General features: G+C 34.8%; 1 protein-coding gene across 1 annotated transcript in view; it reads right to left on the reverse strand.

Moving 5' to 3' along the window:
• Window positions 1-17,065, reverse strand: part of LOC122814505 (coiled-coil domain-containing protein 42-like) — an 88,468-nt gene extending 71,403 nt beyond the window's left edge. Inside the window, exons 1-3 of the mRNA XM_044087080.1 lie at window positions 17,042-17,065; window positions 16,787-16,948; window positions 13,305-13,505 (exon numbers count right to left, since the gene is read on the reverse strand). Of these exons, the coding sequence (XP_043943015.1) occupies window positions 13,305-13,505; window positions 16,787-16,948; window positions 17,042-17,065 (387 nt within the window). The remainder of the gene's footprint in view (window positions 1-13,304; window positions 13,506-16,786; window positions 16,949-17,041) is intronic.
• Window positions 17,066-23,180: the final 6,115 nt, after the last annotated feature.

The raw sequence follows: 23,180 nt of genomic DNA on the forward strand, positions 1-23,180 counted from the left end.
CCTCACCGAACTCGTTACTTATAACTTACTACATAGACCTAACAAATACCATACAATGCAAGGCTTTGTTAACTATTATAACCCTGTAAGACCACTATAGTCTCATCAGAAACACTTTCTGCACATGAAGAAATCACAAAGCCAGTCTGTAGAATCCCTATACTTGTACTATCCAGCAGACATTGGAATAGAGAACATAGGAAATCATTCTAACAAAAATAAAGGCACATGTAATAAACAAGAGAAACTGTCCTTATATACATGCTAATTCTCAACCCAGTAGTAAACATTAAATACTCATAAAGTCATAAAACTGGTTGTACTAATTTATTACCTTGATAGGATTCTACCTACTGCCTTGTGTCTTTCTCTTATCCTTTTTTAACATCTTTATTGAATTATCACTTAATCAATAGGTATTCATACTTGTATATAAAAGAAAACAAATCCTGTTAACACATGTTCACAGTTACAAACATTATACATCACATATATTCTTTCATATGATCATCATCAATCCAACATTACATAAACTGCCCAGTTTCTGCCTTCCCTTAAACCTGACTCCTCCTCCTGCAGAACATTATTTTATATGCATTTCCCCACAATTCCCATTTCTGTGTAATTTGCTCCGACCCTTTTCTAAGTATCCCAACTTCCCACTCTAGTTCTTTCACAACGGTTACAATACTCGCACCTTCAAATACAGACGGTTGAATCTGTGATTTCCATTTTGTAGTAATTGCTTTATTGGCAGCCACCAGAATTAAACAAAACAAGGCCTTACTATGTCTGGGCAATTAAAGTCCTGTATCCCAGCTTAAAAAAAATCATTAGCTACACCCATTTTCTCACTAATATCTCTGACGGGGTACGCTGTAGGGACATTTTAAAGTCTGCCAACTCATTACATTACCAAAACATATGTTCCCAGTTACCTCTTTCTTCCCTATCACACATCCAACAATTGCCATCTACCTAAGGAAATATTCTCTGGAGTGTGCTTGAGGTATAAACATATGTATGTAAACACTTCCAAGCAAAAATCCTAAATTGTTTATCCTGCTATTATTCCCTTGTGAATTATCTTCACAATCTTTTCTAACCTCCTCTGACTGATTCCTATAGTTATCATGCAACATTTGATATGCCATACTAATTCTGTTCTAGATTCAACTGAAAAACTCTATCAGAGCAGGTCTTTCATTTAGGATTCCCCTATGCCTTTTTTGCCTATATTCTGATATCATTCCTTGATAGGAAGGCAGTCCAAATACCTTGCTGTCCTCTTCTCATTTCGTTACCTTTCCCTCACTAGTTATTTGCTCCCAGTACCTTGGCTCTTTTGCCGGTCTTCTCTAGTAAATTTCAGCCCCCTCCTGCATATTCTCATGTACCTCTAATTGCAACTTTTCTTGAATACCATGCCTATTAAATCTTTGAATTTCTGAGTTCCTTATTTTCTTAGCCAATGGCTCTAAGTATAATACAAATAACAAAGGAGAAAGAGAACATACCCGACTGTTTCCTCTGTTCATAGGTTAGTACTAAGCTAACTGCTCTTGCGAGCCATTGTAAGCCTAGCCAATTATCCCTTGTGAGACTCAAACACTGCACCTTGTGTTTGTAAGGCAAACACCTTAACCATTAAGCCACCCTCCCAGACAACTTATCAGAGAGGAATTCTCCCACTTTAATTTTTGCCTCCGATCCATCATATATCTTCCTAATTAACCTTATTATTGTAAACAGGAAATGCAAATACTCCCATTGCTCTGGTCATAAAGTCCCAGCTTACTCTCTTGAATGCTTTCTCTGCATTAAGACCCACCAATGACAGCAGTATTTTCCTACATTCTGCTTCCCTCTGGATCATGACTATTCTACTAATGTTATCAAATGTTTGCCTCCCTTCCACAAAAAGCACAATGATCCATATCTATCAATTTTGTCAGCACCTTTGCCATTCTTTTAGCTATTATAGGCATAAACATTTTATAATCATGATTTAGGATTGAAGTGGGCCTATAAATGAAGCTGGGTCTGATGGGTTTTTATTCTCTTTAGTTATTACAGCCACCTCAGCATTCTTCCAGGATGTCGGTACCTTCCTTCCTTCCTTTTCAAATAGTGTTAAACAAAACCTTCCAGATCTTTAGCACTCCCCCCCAGCTTTGAAACTTCCACAGGAATGCTATCTATTTCTAGAGACTTTCCGGCAGATTTATTTATTTATTGTTTTTTCTTTACTGGGAAAATCAAACTGGGCACAAATCCCATTTTTGGCAGAGGCCAGGGGAGAAGTGCTCCATTTTGCAAAATGAGTTATACAAGATTTACATAATAAATGTACACACATAGACTAGTAATGATATGACAGTTAATGAAAAAATAATAACTAACTGCACATACATAGAATAGTAAATGTACATGCATAGAATAGTAAATGTACATATATAGAATAGTAAATGTACATACATAGAACAGTAAATGTACATACATAGAATAGTAAATGTACATACATAGAATAGTAAATGTGCATATATAGAACAGTAAATGTACATACATAGAACAGTAAATGTACATACATAGAATAGTAAATGTACGTACATAGAATAGTAAATGTGCATATATAGAACAGTAAATGTACATACATAGAATAGTAAATGTACATACATAGAACAGTAAATGTACATACATAGAATAGTAAATGTACATATATAGAACAGTAAATGTACATGCATAGAATAGTAAATGTACATATACAGAATAGTAAATGTACATACATAGAATAGTAAATGTGCATATATAGAACAGTAAATGTACATATACAGAATAGTAAATGTACATACATAGAATAGTAAATGTGCATATATAGAACAGTAAATGTACATACATAGAATAGTAAATGTACATATATAGAACAGTAAATGTACATACATAGAATAGTAAATGTACATACATAGAATAGTAAATGTGCATATATAGAACAGTAAATGTACATGCATAGAATAGTAAATGTACATATACAGAATAGTAAATGTACATACATAGAATAGTAAATGTGCATATATAGAATAGTAAATGTACATGCATAGAATAGTAAATGTACATGCATAGAATAGTAAATGTACATATATAGAATAGTAAATGTACATACATAGAACAGTAAATGTACATACATAGAATAGTAAATGTACATACATAGAATAGTAAATGTGCATATATAGAACAGTAAATGTACATACATAGAACAGTAAATGTACATACATAGAATAGTAAATGTGCATTACATAGAATAGTAAATGTGCATATATAGAACAGTAAATGTACATACATAGAACAGTAAATGTACATACATAGAATAGTAAATGTACATACATAGAATAGTAAATGTGCATATATAGAACAGTAAATGTACATACATAGAACAGTAAATGTACATACATAGAATAGTAAATGTACATACATAGAATAGTAAATGTGCATATATAGAACAGTAAATGTACATGCATAGAATAGTAAATGTACATATACAGAATAGTAAATGTACATACATAGAATAGTAAATGTGCATATATAGAACAGTAAATGTGCATATACAGAATAGTAAATGTACATACATAGAATAGTAAATGTGCATATATAGAACAGTAAATGTACATGCATAGAATAGTAAATGTACATATACAGAATAGTAAATGTACATACATAGAATAGTAAATGTGCATATATAGAACAGTAAATGTACATGCATAGAATAGTAAATGTACATACATAGAATAGTAAATGCACATGCATAGAATAGTAAATGTACATGCATAGAATAGTAAATGTACATATATAGAACAGTAAATGTACATACATAGAATAGTAAATGTACATATATAGAACAGTAAATCTACATACATAGAATAGTAAATGTACATACATAGAATAGTAAATGTGCATATATAGAACAGTAAATGTACATGCATAGAATAGTAAATGTACATATACAGAATAGTAAATGTACATACATAGAATAGTAAATGTGCATATATAGAAAAGTAAATGTACATACATAGAATAGTAAATGTGCATATATAGAACAGTAAATGTACATGCATAGAATAGTAAATGTACATATACAGAATAGTAAATGTACATACATAGAATAGTAAATGTACATATATAGAACAGTAAATGTACATGCATAGAATAGTAAATGTACATATACAGAATAGTAAATGTACATGCATAGAATAGTAAATGTACATATATAGAATAGTAAATGTACATACATAGAATAGTAAATGTACATATATAGAATAGTAAATGTACATATACAGAATAGTAAATGTACATACATAGAATAGTAAATGTGCATATATAGAACAGTAAATGTACATGCATAGAATAGTAAATGTACATACATAGAATAGTAAATGCACATGCATAGAATAGTAAATGTACATGCATAGAATAGTAAATGTACATATATAGAACAGTAAATGTACATACATAGAATAGTAAATGTACATATATAGAACAGTAAATGTACATACATAGAATAGTAAATGTACATACATAGAATAGTAAATGTGCATATATAGAACAGTAAATGTACATGCATAGAATAGTAAATGTACATATACAGAATAGTAAATGTACATACATAGAATAGTAAATGTGCATATATAGAATAGTAAATGTACATGCATAGAATAGTAAATGTACATGCATAGAATAGTAAATGTACATATATAGAATAGTAAATGTACATACATAGAACAGTAAATGTACATACATAGAATAGTAAATGTACATACATAGAATAGTAAATGTGCATATATAGAACAGTAAATGTACATACATAGAACAGTAAATGTACATACATAGAATAGTAAATGTACGTACATAGAATAGTAAATGTGCATATATAGAACAGTAAATGTACATACATAGAACAGTAAATGTACATACATAGAATAGTAAATGTACATACATAGAATAGTAAATGTGCATATATAGAACAGTAAATGTACATACATAGAACAGTAAATGTACATACATAGAATAGTAAATGTACATACATAGAATAGTAAATGTGCATATATAGAACAGTAAATGTACATGCATAGAATAGTAAATGTACATATACAGAATAGTAAATGTACATACATAGAATAGTAAATGTGCATATATAGAACAGTAAATGTGCATATACAGAATAGTAAATGTACATACATAGAATAGTAAATGTGCATATATAGAACAGTAAATGTACATGCATAGAATAGTAAATGTACATATACAGAATAGTAAATGTACATACATAGAATAGTAAATGTGCATATATAGAACAGTAAATGTACATGCATAGAATAGTAAATGTACATACATAGAATAGTAAATGCACATGCATAGAATAGTAAATGTACATGCATAGAATAGTAAATGTACATATATAGAACAGTAAATGTACATACATAGAATAGTAAATGTACATATATAGAACAGTAAATCTACATACATAGAATAGTAAATGTACATACATAGAATAGTAAATGTGCATATATAGAACAGTAAATGTACATGCATAGAATAGTAAATGTACATATACAGAATAGTAAATGTACATACATAGAATAGTAAATGTGCATATATAGAAAAGTAAATGTACATACATAGAATAGTAAATGTGCATATATAGAACAGTAAATGTACATGCATAGAATAGTAAATGTACATATACAGAATAGTAAATGTACATACATAGAATAGTAAATGTACATATATAGAACAGTAAATGTACATGCATAGAATAGTAAATGTACATATACAGAATAGTAAATGTACATGCATAGAATAGTAAATGTACATATATAGAATAGTAAATGTACATACATAGAATAGTAAATGTACATATATAGAACAGTAAATGTACATGCATAGAATAGTAAATGTACATATATAGAATAGTAAATGTACATACATAGAATAGTAAATGTACATATATATAACAGTAAATGTACATATATAGAATAGTAAATGTACATACATAGAATAGTAAATGTACATATATAGAACAGTAAATGTACATGCATAGAATAGTAAATGTACATACATAGAATAGTAAATGTACATATATAGAACAGTAAATGTACATACATAGAATAGTAAATGTACATATATAGAACAGTAAATGTACATACATAGAATAGTAAATGTACATATATAGAACAGTAAATGTACATACATAGAATAGTAAATGTACATATATAGAACAGTAAATGTACATACATAGAATAGTAAATGTACATATATAGAACAGTAAATGTACATGCATAGAATAGTAAATGTACATACATAGAATAGTAAATGTACATATATAGAACAGTAAATGTACATACATAGAATAGTAAATGTACATATATAGAATAGTAAATGTGCATTTATAGAATAGTAAATGTACATACATAGAATAGTAAATGTACATATATAGAACAGTAAATGTACATGCATAGAATAGTAAATGTACATATATAGAATAGTAAATGTACATATATAGAACAGTAAATGTACATACATAGAATAGTAAATGTACATATATAGAACAGTAAATGTACATACATAGAATAGTAAATGTACATATATAGAACAGTAAATGTACATACATAGAATAGTAAATGTACATATATAGAACAGTAAATGTACATACATAGAATAGTAAATGTACATATATAGAACAGTAAATGTACATGCATAGAATAGTAAATGTACATATATAGAATAGTAAATGTACATACATAGAATAGTAAATGTACATATATAGAACAGTAAATGTACATGCATAGAATAGTAAATGTACATATATAGAATAGTAAATGTACATACATAGAATAGTAAATGTACATATATAGAACAGTAAATGTACATGCATAGAATAGTAAATGTACATATATAGAATAGTAAATGTACATATATAGAACAGTAAATGTACATACATAGAATAGTAAATGTACATATATAGAACAGTAAATGTACATACATAGAATAGTAAATGTACATATATAGAACAGTAAATGTACATACATAGAATAGTAAATGTACATATATAGAACAGTAAATGTACATGCATAGAATAGTAAATGTACATACATAGAATAGTAAATGTACATATATAGAACAGTAAATGTACATACATAGAATAGTAAATGTACATATATAGAAAAGTAAATGTACATGCATAGAATAGTAAATGTACATACATAGAATAGTAAATGTACATATATAGAACAGTAAATGTACATACATAGAATTGTAAATGTACATATATAGAACAGTAAATGTACATGCATAGAATAGTAAATGTACATATATAGAATAGTAAATGTACATACATAGAATAGTAAATGTACATATATAGAACAGTAAATGTACATGCATAGAATAGTAAATGTACATACATAGAATAGTAAATGTACATATATAGAATAGTAAATGTACATACATAGAATAATAAGTGTACATACGTAGAATAGTAAATGTACATACTTAGAATAGTAAATGTACATATATAGAATAGTAAATGTACATACATAGAATAGTAAATGTACATATATAGAACAGTAAATGTACATGCATAGAATAGTAAATGTACATATATAGAATAGTAAATGTACATATATAGAACAGTAAATGTACATACATAGAATAGTAAATGTACATATATAGAACAGTAAATGTACATGCATAGAATAGTAAATGTACATATATAGAACAGTAAATGTACATACATAGAATAGTAAATGTACATATATAGAACAGTAAATGTACATGCATAGAATAGTAAATGTACATACATAGAATAGTAAATGTACATATATAGAATAGTAAATGTACATGCATAGAATAGTAAATGTACATACATAGAATAGTAAATGTGCATATATAGAATAGTAAATGTACATACATAGAATAGTAAATGCGCATACATAGAATAGTAAATGTGCATATATAGAACAGTAAATGTACATGCATAGAATAGTAAATGTACATACATAGAATAGTAAATGTACATATATAGAATAGTAAATGTACATACATAGAATAGTAAATGCACATACATAGAATAGTAAATGTACATATATAGAACAGTAAATGTACATACATAGAATAGTAAATGTACATATGTAGAACAGTAAATGTACATGCATAGAATAGTAAATGTACATATATAGAATAGTAAATGTACATACATAGAATAGTAAATGTACATATATAGAACAGTAAATGTACATGCATAGAATAGTAAATGTACATGCATAGAACATAGAATAGTAAATGTACATATATAGAACAGTAAATGTACATACATAGAATAGTAAATGTACATATATAGAATAGTAAATGTACATATATAGAATAGTAATGGTATGACAAATACTGAAAACAAGGCAGTTAAAACAAGAATATATTATAATATTAGCTAATATCCATCTTATAACTGTCTAGTTACTTTCAAATGGAATCAGTTGTAAATAGATATTGAGTAGAAGACAATGAACAAATTATAGCCTGCAGATGGTTACAAATTGTGAAGGAGCATTAAGGAGGTCCAAGTAATTGGGAGATAGAGAAGGGGGCTGACACAGTTTAAATGACTACAGAATAAGAGAGCTGTCACAGAACAAGAAGAGACACAACTGCAGAAATAAGGGAGTATGTGGATACCATGCATGAGTTTATAAAGACTGGTTACGGGTCACCATTTGTGGATACCATGCATGAGTTTATAAAGACTGGTTACGGGTCACCATTTGTGGATACTATGCATGAGTTTATAAAGTCTGGTTATGGGTCACCATCTGTAGCTTATCTCCTTCTGTCTTAACTGTTAATTGTTGAACCTCAGCTATCTCTTACCTTGGCAAAACCTAAGTCTTCCATAAATATTTCCATTTCTGCTTTTTCTTGATTCCCACATTCCTCCTCTTTATATAAATGTTCATGAAATTTCCGAAATATCTCTAATACCTCTCCAGGATCTCTGGTTATTTTCTTGTTATATGTTCCCTAAGTTTGGCAACAACCCTTTCTACTTTCTGTTGTCTAAGTTGTTGTTGTTGTGTCTTTTGGCTTTTCCCGGTTAGGGGTCGCCACAGCGGAACTCCGGTCCACTAATGATTGGCAGTAGATTTTTACGTGCCGAGTTGCCAGCCCTGACGTACAACCTTCAACTAAGGTACGCCCATTCACGCATGTCTCCACACAGAAGACGCTCTAGCTGAGAAATGAACAGGACAACGTCCTACTCTGAGGCAACAACGCTACCGCAGCAACACCACTGTGCCAAAAGTTTTGGTATTCTGGAATTATTTAAAAAAACAGTTGCTTAACAGCAGTCTTTCTCCTGATTATTATCCAGATACGCCCTTATTTTATCTTTAGCACTCAACATCTGTACTTCTTCTTATTCTGTGAGAGACCCTCTTATTCTGCAATACTTAAACCTTTGTTAGCCCCTGTAAATAATTCTTGTTACTTCTTAACCACACATCTTTTTCTATTTCTATCTTATTTTTAAACTCCACTTTCCTTTTGTCCCACTCACTAGATATAACTTCTGAAGAAATTTCTATCTTTCCTAATAGCTTTCAAATAGTTTCTACCACCAACAGGTAGTTGGGGGAGCACTAGTGTCTCATTTGTACTTCATTACCCTGAATTTTTATCCGAGTTGTTGTTGGAGCATGATCTTAAGTTGTTATTGAATGTATGTTAAAACATTCAATGAAATGCACATATTCCTGTGAAATAGAATTTCTCTCACCTAGCCCACTTATTGTACCTTGGGGGATTAATATGTAAATTATCTTTAAGTTCCTATTAATGAATTCATGTCTTCCATATCAAATATTATCTTAAATTTCTTCAGAAATCTACCCTTTTTTTATACTTTCCCTTCTAGGTCTCCCAGATACATCTTCACTGTTGCAAATCAAGTTCCAGTCCTCACCTATAAACACTATTCCCTGCTGAAAGCTGATTATTTCTCCCAGTAATTTCTTAAGCTCCATAGCAGCAGTTTTAAGTGGAATATAAATACATGCCAGTAGCCCCTCACTGCCACAACTCTACCATTATTATCTTTTTTTCTTCTGTATCACTATTGGAACTCCTCTAGCAATTAATACAAATACCCCCTTTTTCCTTTGTCCCTGATACTCTACTGAATATCCATTCTGAAATCTTTCTTTATCAAAATCATATGCTCACCTATTTCCAAATGTATCTCCTGTAGTATTGCTGTTTGCACCCTGCATTTCTTAATGCAGTTCAGTACTCTTACCTTTTTGTCTATACCTGTGAGGTCATTCATATTCCAAAATAATATGTTTAGTGTAGCCATTATAATAAGAAGTTATTTATACCACCTATTTTATATATAACAGCTTTTTTAATGTTTGCTTCCAGTTTTTGTACTATATGCACCCACTAATGTTGGTAAGTTGATCCTTTAGACAGTTGTTTCTTGTCATCTCCAGTTGAACCTATGTCACATTTTACAAGACTTTTTTATGTAAACCCTCAGACAAACAAACAAATAAACAAAAAATACACCAAACACACCCCAATAGCCTATTAAGATAAAACAAACAAAGAAAACTATGTACATATTCAAATAATGAAGTTTAACCTTTTTGATAGGAACACTTATCCTAAATTGACATCTGTATCCACATGCATTAACTAACCTGACATTAAGGTTATCCATGCTAAAGTGTGTATTACAGCCTTGGTCCCATTTAATTACTATCTGTTCTTGTCTTATCTTTATTCCCCTTCTCTTACCCTTTCTTGTATGCCATTAACAGCTTAGACCAACACAATTAAATCCTGCTACATAACTGCAATACAACCTTTCCATACACTTTCAGAAATACTAACACCAAGAACTTCTCCCCATAATTTTGTCTAAATGAATGAAATATGTAATGTGTAAATAAATAAATATTTTATTTATTTTTACATTATTTTAACTTGTCTGATGTGTTTCATAGTCTCTGAGTTATTGCAATTTTTACTTTTTTGTCCCTGTCTAGTAAACTTTTTGTGTTTCTATTTAATATCAGTATTATTAGTATTTTGTCATATTGGTTTCTCTATGAAGCTTTTTGCACAAGTCTGCTGCAAAAATGGGGTCTGGTGAAGGTTTAGTTGACCTAACTTGTTTAACCAAGGAAATTACTCAGTCACTCACTCACTTAATCACTGCTGAGTGAAATCCTGTCCAACAGTTTGGAATAACATTAAAGTTATGGCTGCTACACTGGTTAAAACTAGCTGGATGCTAGAATGTGTAATCAGATGAGTGGCCCTGAGAAGTGCTAATGTTGTCTTCATACTGCAAAGGCCACTGACCAGATTGCACCTGGAGTGTTTTATTTGTTTATAGAATCTAATTTCAAGGAAATGCAAATAGGCTGATAGAGAATGTATAAAGTACAGCTGTCAAAATGGTGAGAGGGATAGGGGAGATGAAATGCAAAGGAAGATGGACTGCTTGGTGTGTACATACTAGCTAAGAGAAAAGAAGGAGGGTCTGAGTTTTATATCACAGAGGCACACACTAGAAGGATAAGATTCAGAATCATGTGAAGAAGACAATGCCTTACAGAGAGGGACGAGTTGCCCTGTAGTACACTACAAGAAGGAATTATGGAGCTCTCAATAACAGAGAGACTCAAGGGTGCTTAAGAGAGATGGGAGAGGAAGGAAGGATTGATGAGAGTTGGGGCAATTGGCACACTTGGGCACACTCAGCAGACCCCAAGTTACCTTTTCTTACCATCATCACATGTTCATATCATCTCTTAGGCTAAATTGGAACTTCACCTCTATACAACCTGATTTATATACCAGTATCACCTGTCAACAAGAGATTCTGCATTCAGTGTTCAAGGCTTTTGGACTTGGACAGAACAAGCACAAAACTCTGCGCCATAATTATTAGGTTTTGGTAGATCCATCCATCCATCGACAACCCTTTTTCCCCCATTTTTACACATGGGGTTGGGGTGTCACATCAGCTGTAACAATCATCTAGAAGTACTGTTCATACTGCCCCTACACTGCATTTCTTTCATACCACACACACACACACACACACACACACACACACACACACACACACACACACACACACACACACACACACACCATATGTTTAAAATGTGGGTGCAAAGCAGACCACCCCAGAGGAAACCCACATGAACACAGGGAGGACATGCAGACTCCACAAATAATGCACCCTAGCTAAGAATCAAACCACTGAACCTCTTGCTGTGAGGTGACAGTGCTCACCACCACACTGCTGTGCTACCCTGGCAATGGCTAGATATCATTTTACAATTTCAGGTGAAATTGTGGGAGCTTCTGGGGTATGCAATAACTGCTGAATACATGTTCTGCAGACAAGGACTCCAATAGCTTGCTGCAAGGTATTCCAGAAGAACAGGTGTCTAGTTGTAGCTTATATGTATCTTCATATGAGGCAATTTGTTGTATGTTTCACTTGTTGCATTACTGAGGTATTATGTGGTTGAAAATCACAGTTCAGATGACTACCCTGTTTAATTTTCATGAATGGGGAATATGCATTTTGCTTTGTTGGGGGAGACTGCCTTCAGAATGTAAGTGTGGTAAAGTTATATGGTGTTCTATGCTAGTAGGGATAGAGCTGTGACTGGGACTCAGGTGACCAGAGTTTGATTCGTAGCTCATACACCTGTTGTATCTGGCCAAGATGGAAGATAAGAATAATGTTGTCTCAGCCTTCTCATCTCTTTTCAGGCAGATGGTTGATGGCAACATGCTGATGTTATGGGATGTTCTTCAAATTCCTAGTGGAGAATGGGGCCAAACTAGGATTATGAGCAGGTTTGAGCAAGTCTTATCACCTTAGGGTGGGAGTAGTGATACTCCCAGACTGGCAGGCAGGGTGAAAGGTATGGTCACTGCTAGTGTTCAAGCCTAGGACTTGGGGTTATGGCAGTACTTTGGTCCTCGTCCACCTGTGCTGTTGACTTCATCAGTATGGGGTGATGTAGAAATGCAACTGAACTAGAGATGAATTGTTGGAAGAACTTTGGACTTATGGGATGATACTTCATTCTTAAAGAGACATAATACTTACAAAGTACAAGTACCCTGAAAAACAAACAGAAAATGCATACATGTATGTATATATATATATATATATATATATATATATATATATATATGTGTGTGTGTGTGTGTGTGTGTGTGTTTTTTACCTCACTGGAGACTTCCAGTACCTTTTCCAGGTACCTTGCATAGACTGCATTTTTCCGGACATTCAGATCTAGCATCTTCTTTTCCTCTTTTAGGGATGCAGTCTCTGCATGCATGTTGATGAGATCAATCTCTCGTTGCTTTTTAAGCTCCCTCTCCTTCTCTGCCTTCATTCTAGCCCTCTGCTTCTTCTGGTCATTCTCCTGCACAGTAGATGGACATTACAGAAATGAAAACTATCACTTAGTATGACAATGTTCTTTCTTCTTTGAGTCTATCACTGCTCTGCCATAAACTTCAGAAATCCAGTCTCTGTGTTTTAAAATACCATGGCAAATCACTTTTTAGTATTTTTTATTTAAACTAAATGCTTCTGTTTTTGATTCAATTGTTTTACTGTTACATATATATGACTAGAACTTAATGTAAAGCTTCCAAAAAATATTTGAGTTAGATGGTTTATCAGCCTCCTAGTATTTTCACAATCGCATCTGCTTTACAGCAGGTTCTATGCAGTGCCATATGTGAGAACTGTATGCTTGGAAAGCAGGTATGCATTGCTGCCTTAATTTCTACCTCATGTCCCATAACAAGAGTGAAGTATAAATGACCAAAAAAAGTTATGACTGAAAAGAAAATGTATGTAGCTACAAAGGAACAAAACATGAAATCTGGAAATAATACAAAATATATATATAAGAAATAATGCACAACAGAATATAACATTTATACATTCATTGTTACAGGGTCACAGGAGAGCCAAAGGTTATCTTGGCAATTGGTGGGCAGAAGACAGAGAAGCTCATTTTAAGCCATCACATCTAGGTGATACTGCAGGTGCTTCTGCAGTTACATCCTAACACCTCTAGGCATCAGACACTGCTTGTTGATATTTGCATTAATAATTTTAAAACCATGCTACATACAATGCATTAAAATATTTCATCTTGAAGATTACACAATGGCAAAAACAACCGTGTTCATATTTGACCTCTGTCTAGTACAGATGAAGAGATATTAATTGCTGTTCATAAAATATTTATTTATAATGCCATGCTTTTCTAAATATCTAAGCAACCAAGTAACAGAGACAGAACTCCTCAGTCTCACATGAAAGCTCTCAGCTAGATGAATAAAATGTCACTGACAGTATGTGTGTAACTTGAGTGGTTGCTGAGATATTGTAAGTTGTTTACAAAATATTACAAATGTAATAGTTGCTGTGTTTACTGTGACTTATAAAATTCAGTTTAAGACCTAGAACCTAAAGAATACTATCACTATAAAAATAGTTTGTGCTGAAGAGTTTGCCATTTACACTTTTATCATAACTGCTATGGTTCCAGAGATATGAACATTTGTTTGAAATGTGAAGACATAATTTGATTCTGTCAAAAAGCTTAAGCTTTGCCCACTGGAAATTACAGTGCAAATTTACAGAGCTCCATTGGAGGGAAGGAGTTAAATAGGGTGTTAACCTATCACAGGATGCACCCAAACACACACACACACACACACACACACACACACACACACACACACACACACACACACACACACACACACACACACACACACACTAAACTACAGTAGTCTCTAGAAGACTGCATGCTCATCTTTGGTATGCGGGAGGAAACTGCAGTGCCCAGTGAAAACTCATACAGGCGTGGACAGAACATATAGATTCTGCACTGAAGACAACCCAGCCAAGAAATTAAGTGGGAAATCAAACTCTGTGAAGCAGCAGGGCTAAGCTGCAGCACTCTGTGTCACCCAGTGAACTTAAAATACCAGGTTAAATACAGGTACAGAAACAGTGGTACAATCCGCTTTATGTGATTTGCATAAATCCAGTCTGTCCATCAGTGACATGTTCATCCTATTAACTTTTTTAGGGACAGGGCCTGCATCTTCACATTACTTGTTTTAAAACATTCTGAGAAACGTAGTCAGCTGGCTGTAGTTGTACTCTTATCAATTTTTGGTTTATTATCAGGTGAAAAGGGATTTCACACAGACAGAAGTTTGCTGTAAAATTTAAGGTGTGAATAAAAGAAATAACCTTCAATGGAAACCCTGAGGACTTGACATTTCCTCAGAATCCTGAGAGAAAGAATTTGTGTAATATAAAACTTTCATCTTAACTACTGAGAAAATAGCTATAATTTTTAGTTTCTTTCTCTTTTGAACTTGTGCAACTGACACGCTTGTGTTCTTTCTATAGACTGAAGTCAGTGTCAAAAAGTTTACAGATGCAGGTTGTTGATGTAACATTGTGGATTCCTGCATTATGTTAAAATGCTCCATTGCAAAAGTTTTATCATCAAAGGCAGGCTGCAGTGAAGCCAGTCTTTGAACTCAGGTCACCTGGGCCATAGTCTTTAGCCCCCAATGCTACTGGTGTGGGCTGATTAGCCCTGTTTTTGACACTAAGTTGAATGTTTGAATTCTCCTCAGAAATCAAGTTGAACTGGAGTATTTATATTTTTTCCAAATCTTTTCTGCTTCCATTGATAATTTGCCTTTGCCGAGTTTCACTGCCTTATTCTTTCTAAATAAATTTCCTGTTATCTAATTTTCTTAAAATAAAACAGATAAAGGTTTAAAAAATTACCAAATGAAATTGCATTGGTATTTATAATTGGGAATATTTTGTCACATTCATAGTTTAATCTTATATTAATATTGGATGGAAGGTTTCTACTGATGTCGGAAGGGAAACACTTAACAGTAGTCAGAAAATGTGAAAAAGGTGCCTAGGAATGTTGGCCATATGTGAGTGCCGCACACATCACCCAGAATTCCATACCGTGCTGATGTGAGACCAGCATAGGCTAGAGACATGAACAGGAATGATGAACACTCTGGATGGGAAAGTAAAGAACCGAAGGTGAGCAGGCCCAAATGTTATGATGTGCCATTACAGTAAGCCTCCCAGAAGAAGGTGTAATGTGAAATGTTAAATAACAGACCTAAACACTGAATTCATGCCATTGGCCAGTTCTTATCATATTGTCATACAGCAGTTTTGGTACGTTTTGCACCTACATGCAGAATAAAATCATTCTAAATCAATTTGTGGCACTGTATGTATTATCTTGACAAATGGCTGAAAGAGGACATGTACATCTTCAGTGAACCTACCTGGTGAGTAAGGTAATAAAAGTAAGCAAGTGTGGCACACTGTTAGGAAGGCGTGGGGGTGTATCCTGTATACCCTGGACGATGTGAGACGAGATCACAGGCAGAGTGCAGTTACGTTTGTTGCATGTTACTTCTAGATTAGGAAATCGGCTTGTGTCACAACTGCTCTTTCCTCAGCCACGTTAGACATTGGTGGGAATTAAACCATCACTCTGTTTCTTCTGTAGTAGTTTCTGACAAGCTTGGTTTGCTGCATTTATCAGCTAAGTTATAGCCAGATTTTTAAAGAACATTTGAACATATAATACATTTAATAAAGCTGCTTAAAATGGCTTATTACCTTCAGAAACTGGTCATATTTAATGATGTAATCTGCCATCTCTTGTTTCTTTTTGTGTAGGTTCTCCTTTCGGATGTCCAGAGCCTGCATTTTACTTTTGAATTCCTGTTGGGAGGCAAATATGAATTTTAATCTGAACCTATTGGATAACCAAAAACATGCCTTTAATAAAGCCCATTTATTATGATGAAACAAATAACTATTTTGCCATAGACCTTCTGTGGTGGAGCAAAATACATATATTCTGCAACAGACCTGTAGAGATGCAACTACAAACATTTTGTTATGCCTCCTGTGATGACAAAAACATGGACATATTTTATTGTGTAGGATGCCTTTAATGTACTGCAGTATGGAGTGTGGAAGTATCGTCACTGCAATTAGCTAGAAAACAAGGCCCTTTTAAACTGTAGCAAACTGTTTGCTATAAATGTAACAAACAGTTGATAAGTTTATACAGTGCCTGCATAGAGAGCTACAGTGCTCACGTTTTAGTTAAAAATATATACTTTTTAACTTTTTATAGTGTAGCAAAGTACTTGTTGCAATGTAGCAAGTGGTTGCTACAGATTAAACCACACACAGAGCTCTATAGTGCTCAGGTTTGACCAAAAATGCAATATCGGCTTTTAAAAGCCAGTACTGCATTAAAGAGAGATCAGGGTCAGCTGACTGTGCCCCCCAAACACTTTGTGCCAGGAGCAGTTGCCCCTCTCGCCCCTCCTTGGCTGTGCTACTGACCTGTTACCGTTTGTTAAGCTAAAAGATGACCTCTTGTGTATAGAGTAAGAAATAAAGGGAAGACAGTCTGCATTATTCACTAGTTCCAAAACCTTGCAGGATGCTATTAATGAAGCTCATCCATAGTCACATGCTAGGAGGTCACCTGGAGATGCACAAAACTAAGTCAGGGGCATTAGCCAGATTTTTCTAGCTAGGCATAATGAAAGAGATGGAGATTTTCTGTGTTTCATGTCCAGAACACCAACAAACTGCGTTCCATCCTGGATGTGAAAATCCCTTCATCCCATTGCCTAGCATAGACATACCTTTGACTGTATTGCTGCGGATATCATGGGACTATTAGTAAACCCCAGCAGTAAGTTAGTACATACTCATTATAATGGATTATAGTACTGCATTTCTAAAGGAAGTACCATTACGCAAAGCTAATGCTAAGGCTGTTACTACGAACCTAGTACTGGTATTCACTAACATGGGTATCTCTAAGGATATACTTACTGGCCAAGACACCCCTTTTATGTCAAGACTACTTCAACAGTTCTGTCAGTGCTTTACAGTCAGCAGTTGACAACACCAGTCTACCTTCCACAGACTGATGGGTTAGTCTAAATATTTAATAAAAGACTGAAATCCATGCTGAGCAAGTTATGATGTAGTTGTTAAAAACTGGGGCTGCTTGTTACCCTACTTAATATTTGGAATCAGAGATGTACCACAAACTTCAAGTGGGTTTATGTCATCTGGACGTCTGTACAGCAGGAATCAAGTGGGGCTACTTGACTTTCCTAAAGAAACAAGAAGATGAAAAGACACCTTACGAAAGTGTGACTGAACACTATGTTAGTTTGTAGGATAGATGCAAATTTGAAATGCCCTTATAAGGGGCCACATGCAAATGGCCTTGGAAATGCAATGGCTGGGAGGATATCTACAGAGATGAAAAGTTTAAATGCACTTAGAAAAGAGAAAATGTGTCCCATAAATGTATTGAAGCAATGGAAAGAACAATGGAAAGAAGTGGAGAATTCTGCAGAGAACTTACAAGCTGTAATTCATACAAAGAGAGACCAGGGAATCTCTACCCGAAATGAACTAGAGGAATCTCTGTTAAAAGTACTAAAGCAGGAGAGGAGAACATTTTCATTAAGAAATAAATAGTATTTTTTAAGAAATACTGGGACTGCTAACATAATACAACATCAGACAGAAACTACCCTTGGAATGAAAGTTACACCAAATCCTTACAGTATACCAGGGTCACAAAATAGTAAAGAAGAAGGTCCAAAAATTCTCAAAGCAGGCATGTCAGAAGAGTTAAAGAGTGACGGATGCATCACAGTAGTGCCAGCCTCTAAACTTGATGGAAGTATCACTCTCCGTAATGACTGAAGAGTCACCAATGGATTGGTGCACCCCAGTAGTGCTAGTCCCTAAACCTGAGGGAAGTATCAGACTCCGTCATGACTGAAGAGTCACCAATGGATTGGTGCACCCCAGTAGTGCTAGTCCCTAAACCTGAGGGAAGTATCAGACTCCGTCATGACTGAAGAGTCAAAGATGGACTGGTGTAGCCCAGTAGTGCCAGTCCCTAAACCCGATGAAAGTATCAGATTCTGTAATGACTGAAGAGAGACAGAGTAACTGGAGCAGCCTAGTAGTGCCAGTCCCTAAATCTGAGGAAGCATCAGACGCTATAATGATTGAAGAGTCAAAGATGGACTGGAGCAGCCCAGTAGTGCCAGTCCCTAAACCTGAGGGAAGATTCCAATTCTGTAATGACTGAAGAGTCACAGAATGACTGAAGCAGTCATATAGTGCCAGTCCCTTTACTTGATAAAAGTATTAGAGTCTCTAATGACTTCAGGAAACTGAATAACATTTCAAAGCATGATAACTATCACATGCTCAGAGCTGATAAGTTAATAGACATATTAGAGAAGGCCAGATACTTGACAGTAATGGATATAACAAAGGGATACTGGTGGCTACAATTTATACCCTCTGCTAAAGAAAAGACAGCTTATGTAACCCCTGATGATATATTTCAGTAGATAGTGTTACCATTTGGCCTACATGGAGTTTCAGCTAGCTTTCAGAGGCTGAATAACAACATTTTGAAGCCTCTCTCATAATATGCTTCTCCATACTTGGATGATATGGTCATTCATTCACAGAAATGGGAATTCCACTTACCTAAAGTATAAGCTATGTTAGAACCCATGAATCAGACTGGCTTGGCTGTAAAAGCTAAGAAAATACATTTGATATGGTGGAAGCCAAGTACTTAGGGTGCCATGTAGGATAATTGCCCTGCATAGCCAGAAGAAAATGGAGACCAAAAGAACTGACCTATACTGTCTGCTAACATATCAGGTGAAGGCTTTTCTCAGACTAACTGGGTACTACAGAAAGTTACTGCCCAGTCTTGTGACTGTTGTTTGCCCTTTGATAGATCTCACAAGAACGGAAAGCTTATGTCAAGGTTCAGTGGTGTCTTGAGGTAGATAAGAGCATTTAACAAAATAAAACAGGCCTCATGCTCCGAACCTATGTTAATGACTCCTGATTTTACTGAAGAGTTTACTTTATATATCAGTGTGTCAGAGTCAGGTTTTGGGGCAGTATTATCTTAAGACAGTCAAGCTGACAAGTACCCTCTGTAATATATTAGTAGGAAGTTATGTAATGCAAAAAAGAAATACTCAGCTTTTGAAAGACAATGTCTAGGAATAAAGTGAAATGTCTGTTAGGGAGGCAGTTTGGTTTGGTAACAGATTATATCCCTTTACAATGGTTAAGTAGGAAGTCTATGTCAATATAAAGTCATGCCAGAGGACACTATCCCTCCAACCCTTTCAGTATACGATGACCTACAGGCTCGCTCAGCCTGGCCAGCAGCAGTGTTGATAAGTTGCTCAGGACCTACAACTCATCATTATGATTCCAGAATCCATGGTTTTGAGCCAGGAGGTGGGTAAGTAGGTAGGTAGTTCATGTTGCTTAGAAAATGTGGAATGCACCTTTAAAATGTGCAAGGTTTCTTTAGTGTACTGCAGTATGGGAATATTCTCACAACAGTTAACTACTTAGTAAGGTTTTAATCATCAATCAAGGGTGTATATAAGAAAGTTGACTAAAAGCAGAAGACTGAGAAGTTAGTTCCTCACCTGGAGGATCATTGTCAAGGAAGACCTTGGAGCGTGGGAGGCCCCATACAGGGCTAACATGTTGATTGTACCTGGGTAATGCTCCTCATATGGAAGCACTTGAGAACTGAAAGCAGGGTCTGGGAGATGCCTGCAGCCTTGGAATTTGTTCTAAAAGCAGCCTGTATCCTGGGTGAGCTGTGTATGCTGGGAATACTGGATGAAAGCAATCTAAGGTATTGTTTGTTTCTGTCCGAGACTGCAAAGTGGACTATTATTGCCTTTAAATGAAAAAAAAAAATTAGCATGCAGACCATTTAACCAATCACATCACACATTTGTTTGGAAGAAATGGCTGCAGCCACATATTTATTATGCCAATCATATTGAACTTGGAAAGAAGTCATATCAACCAGGTATAACATACCACCGCAGTCCCTTTAAATTCTCAACCAACACCAATGGCTAAAAGGATCTACAACCAACACCAACAGGTCTCTGTCACCATTCAGCCAGATACCAGTGACTGAAGGGGATCTGCCACTTGTGAGACCCTAAGCTGTGGACCCCAGCCTGCCTGCTGCACCATGGGGTGACCCACCCAGAGAAGGGCCAATCTGAGCCTGTACCCCTCCCCAGGCCAGGCACACTTTGCAAATGTAGGCCTCCAAGTTTGCCCTTCTGGGAAAGTTGGTATTCTGCTCTGTCCTGCTCTGCTGTTGAAACATCTTGCCTGGCTAACTGTGTCTTTTAAGTTCATAGTTTCATAGGTGTTTACTAGACTAATGACCACAATGGCCTTTTTAAGACTAGCCATGCATCCCAAATCTCTGACAAGTTCTAATACCCTTGATAAGTGTAAGCATGGGCCTGGGAGATGAACCATTTACAGGTTACCTGTGTCCATTAGAGACATAGGTACCAAACTCGGCATGAATTTCCAGTTTTCCATCCAATTGTCCAAGTTGCACTTGAATTGGGTTAGGGAGGAACTCTGCTTCACATGGATGGGGAACCTGTTCCATAGACAGGGTAGTCTCTGGGATACATGCCTATCTCTCCAACAGGTCCTATTTATATCACAGGTAAGGTTTAAGTCTTTAGAATGGATTATTCTGGTGCTGTTTGTTTTGTGAATATGCAGGAGGTCCATCAGACTGGGATCTGACAATGGCCTGTATGCCAGGCATAGATCTCCCCTCAAAGGCCTGTAGGAGACAGAATACAGGGATAGGGCCTTGAGGAAGTCTGCATATGACATTTTACTTATGCCCTGTATTCTTTTAGTGAGGAACCTCTGTTGTTGTCGTTGTGTCTTTCGGCTTTTCCTGGTTAGGGGTCGCCACAGTGGAACTCCAGTCCGCTAATGATTGGCAGTAGATTTTTATGTGCCGAGTTGCCAGCCCTAATGCACAACCTACAACGAAGGTACACCCATTCATGCATGTCCCCACACAGAAGACGCTCTAGCTGAGAATCAAACAGGACAACATCTTACTGTGAGGTGACAACGCTACCACAGCACCACCACCGCAGTAGTGAGGAACCTCTGTGAACGTTCATATTGTTGGATATGCCTGGTTAGGGTCATACCAAAGGGGGCACTGTACTCAATGATAGGTCTGATGAATGCCAAATACAGTGGAACAATAACTTCCTTGGACTTAGATGCCATATATATAAGTTGCGCAACACAGAATGATTTCCTCACCACTGTAGACATGTAATGGTCAAAGGCTAAATTACTATCTATACGTGTCTCTAAGTCCCTGACTACTAGGTCAACTCTAAGGGGTGTGTTGTCAATATGATAGTTACCAGGGATGAATGACTTCCCAAAGGATACTATTTTGCATTTCTTGGCATTTAATTTTAGTTCTAGTTCATGGCTCTGACACCAGTTGTTTGTCTGTGTCAGCCCCTCCTGGAGAACATTTGTGTCACTGTGAGAATTAATGACAGCTCCTAATTTGCAATCATTTGCAAATTTAGTCAGCCAGAGACCATTGGCATTTGCCTTGACTTCTGAAAACCACAAAAATCAACAACCTAAACTAGTAAAAATAAAAAAGCACAGCAGTCTGTAGAATCCCAGGACACAAAACTTTAATGAAAATAGGCGTTTTCATCAGGTACAAGAACCAAACTTCTTCAGATACGAATCCCAGGACACAAAACTTTAATGAAAATAAGCGTTTTCATCAGGTACAAGAACCAAACTTCTTCAGATACGACAAAAGTTATCAGTCCTTCTTATACCACATTTGAAATACATCATAGATGCACAGCCAATAAGTCTATGACAGTAATTAAAAATGCAAATAGCAGCCTGCAACCCTGATAGTAACCCTTTGTTTACCAAAATCTTTGAACATATAAGAAACCACTTAAAGTATATAAAAAAGTATATAAACATTTTTTTTAAAAAAACATATGAAATAAATAATCTGTACTTACAGATGATAATCTATGTACTTAGAGATGTAAACAACACATAAATGCTT

This window comes from Protopterus annectens, chromosome 10.part0, assembly GCF_019279795.1.
Source record: "Protopterus annectens isolate FY-2018-M chromosome 10.part0, PAN1.0, whole genome shotgun sequence".
In the NCBI taxonomy this organism is placed as follows: Eukaryota; Metazoa; Chordata; order Ceratodontiformes; family Protopteridae; genus Protopterus; species Protopterus annectens.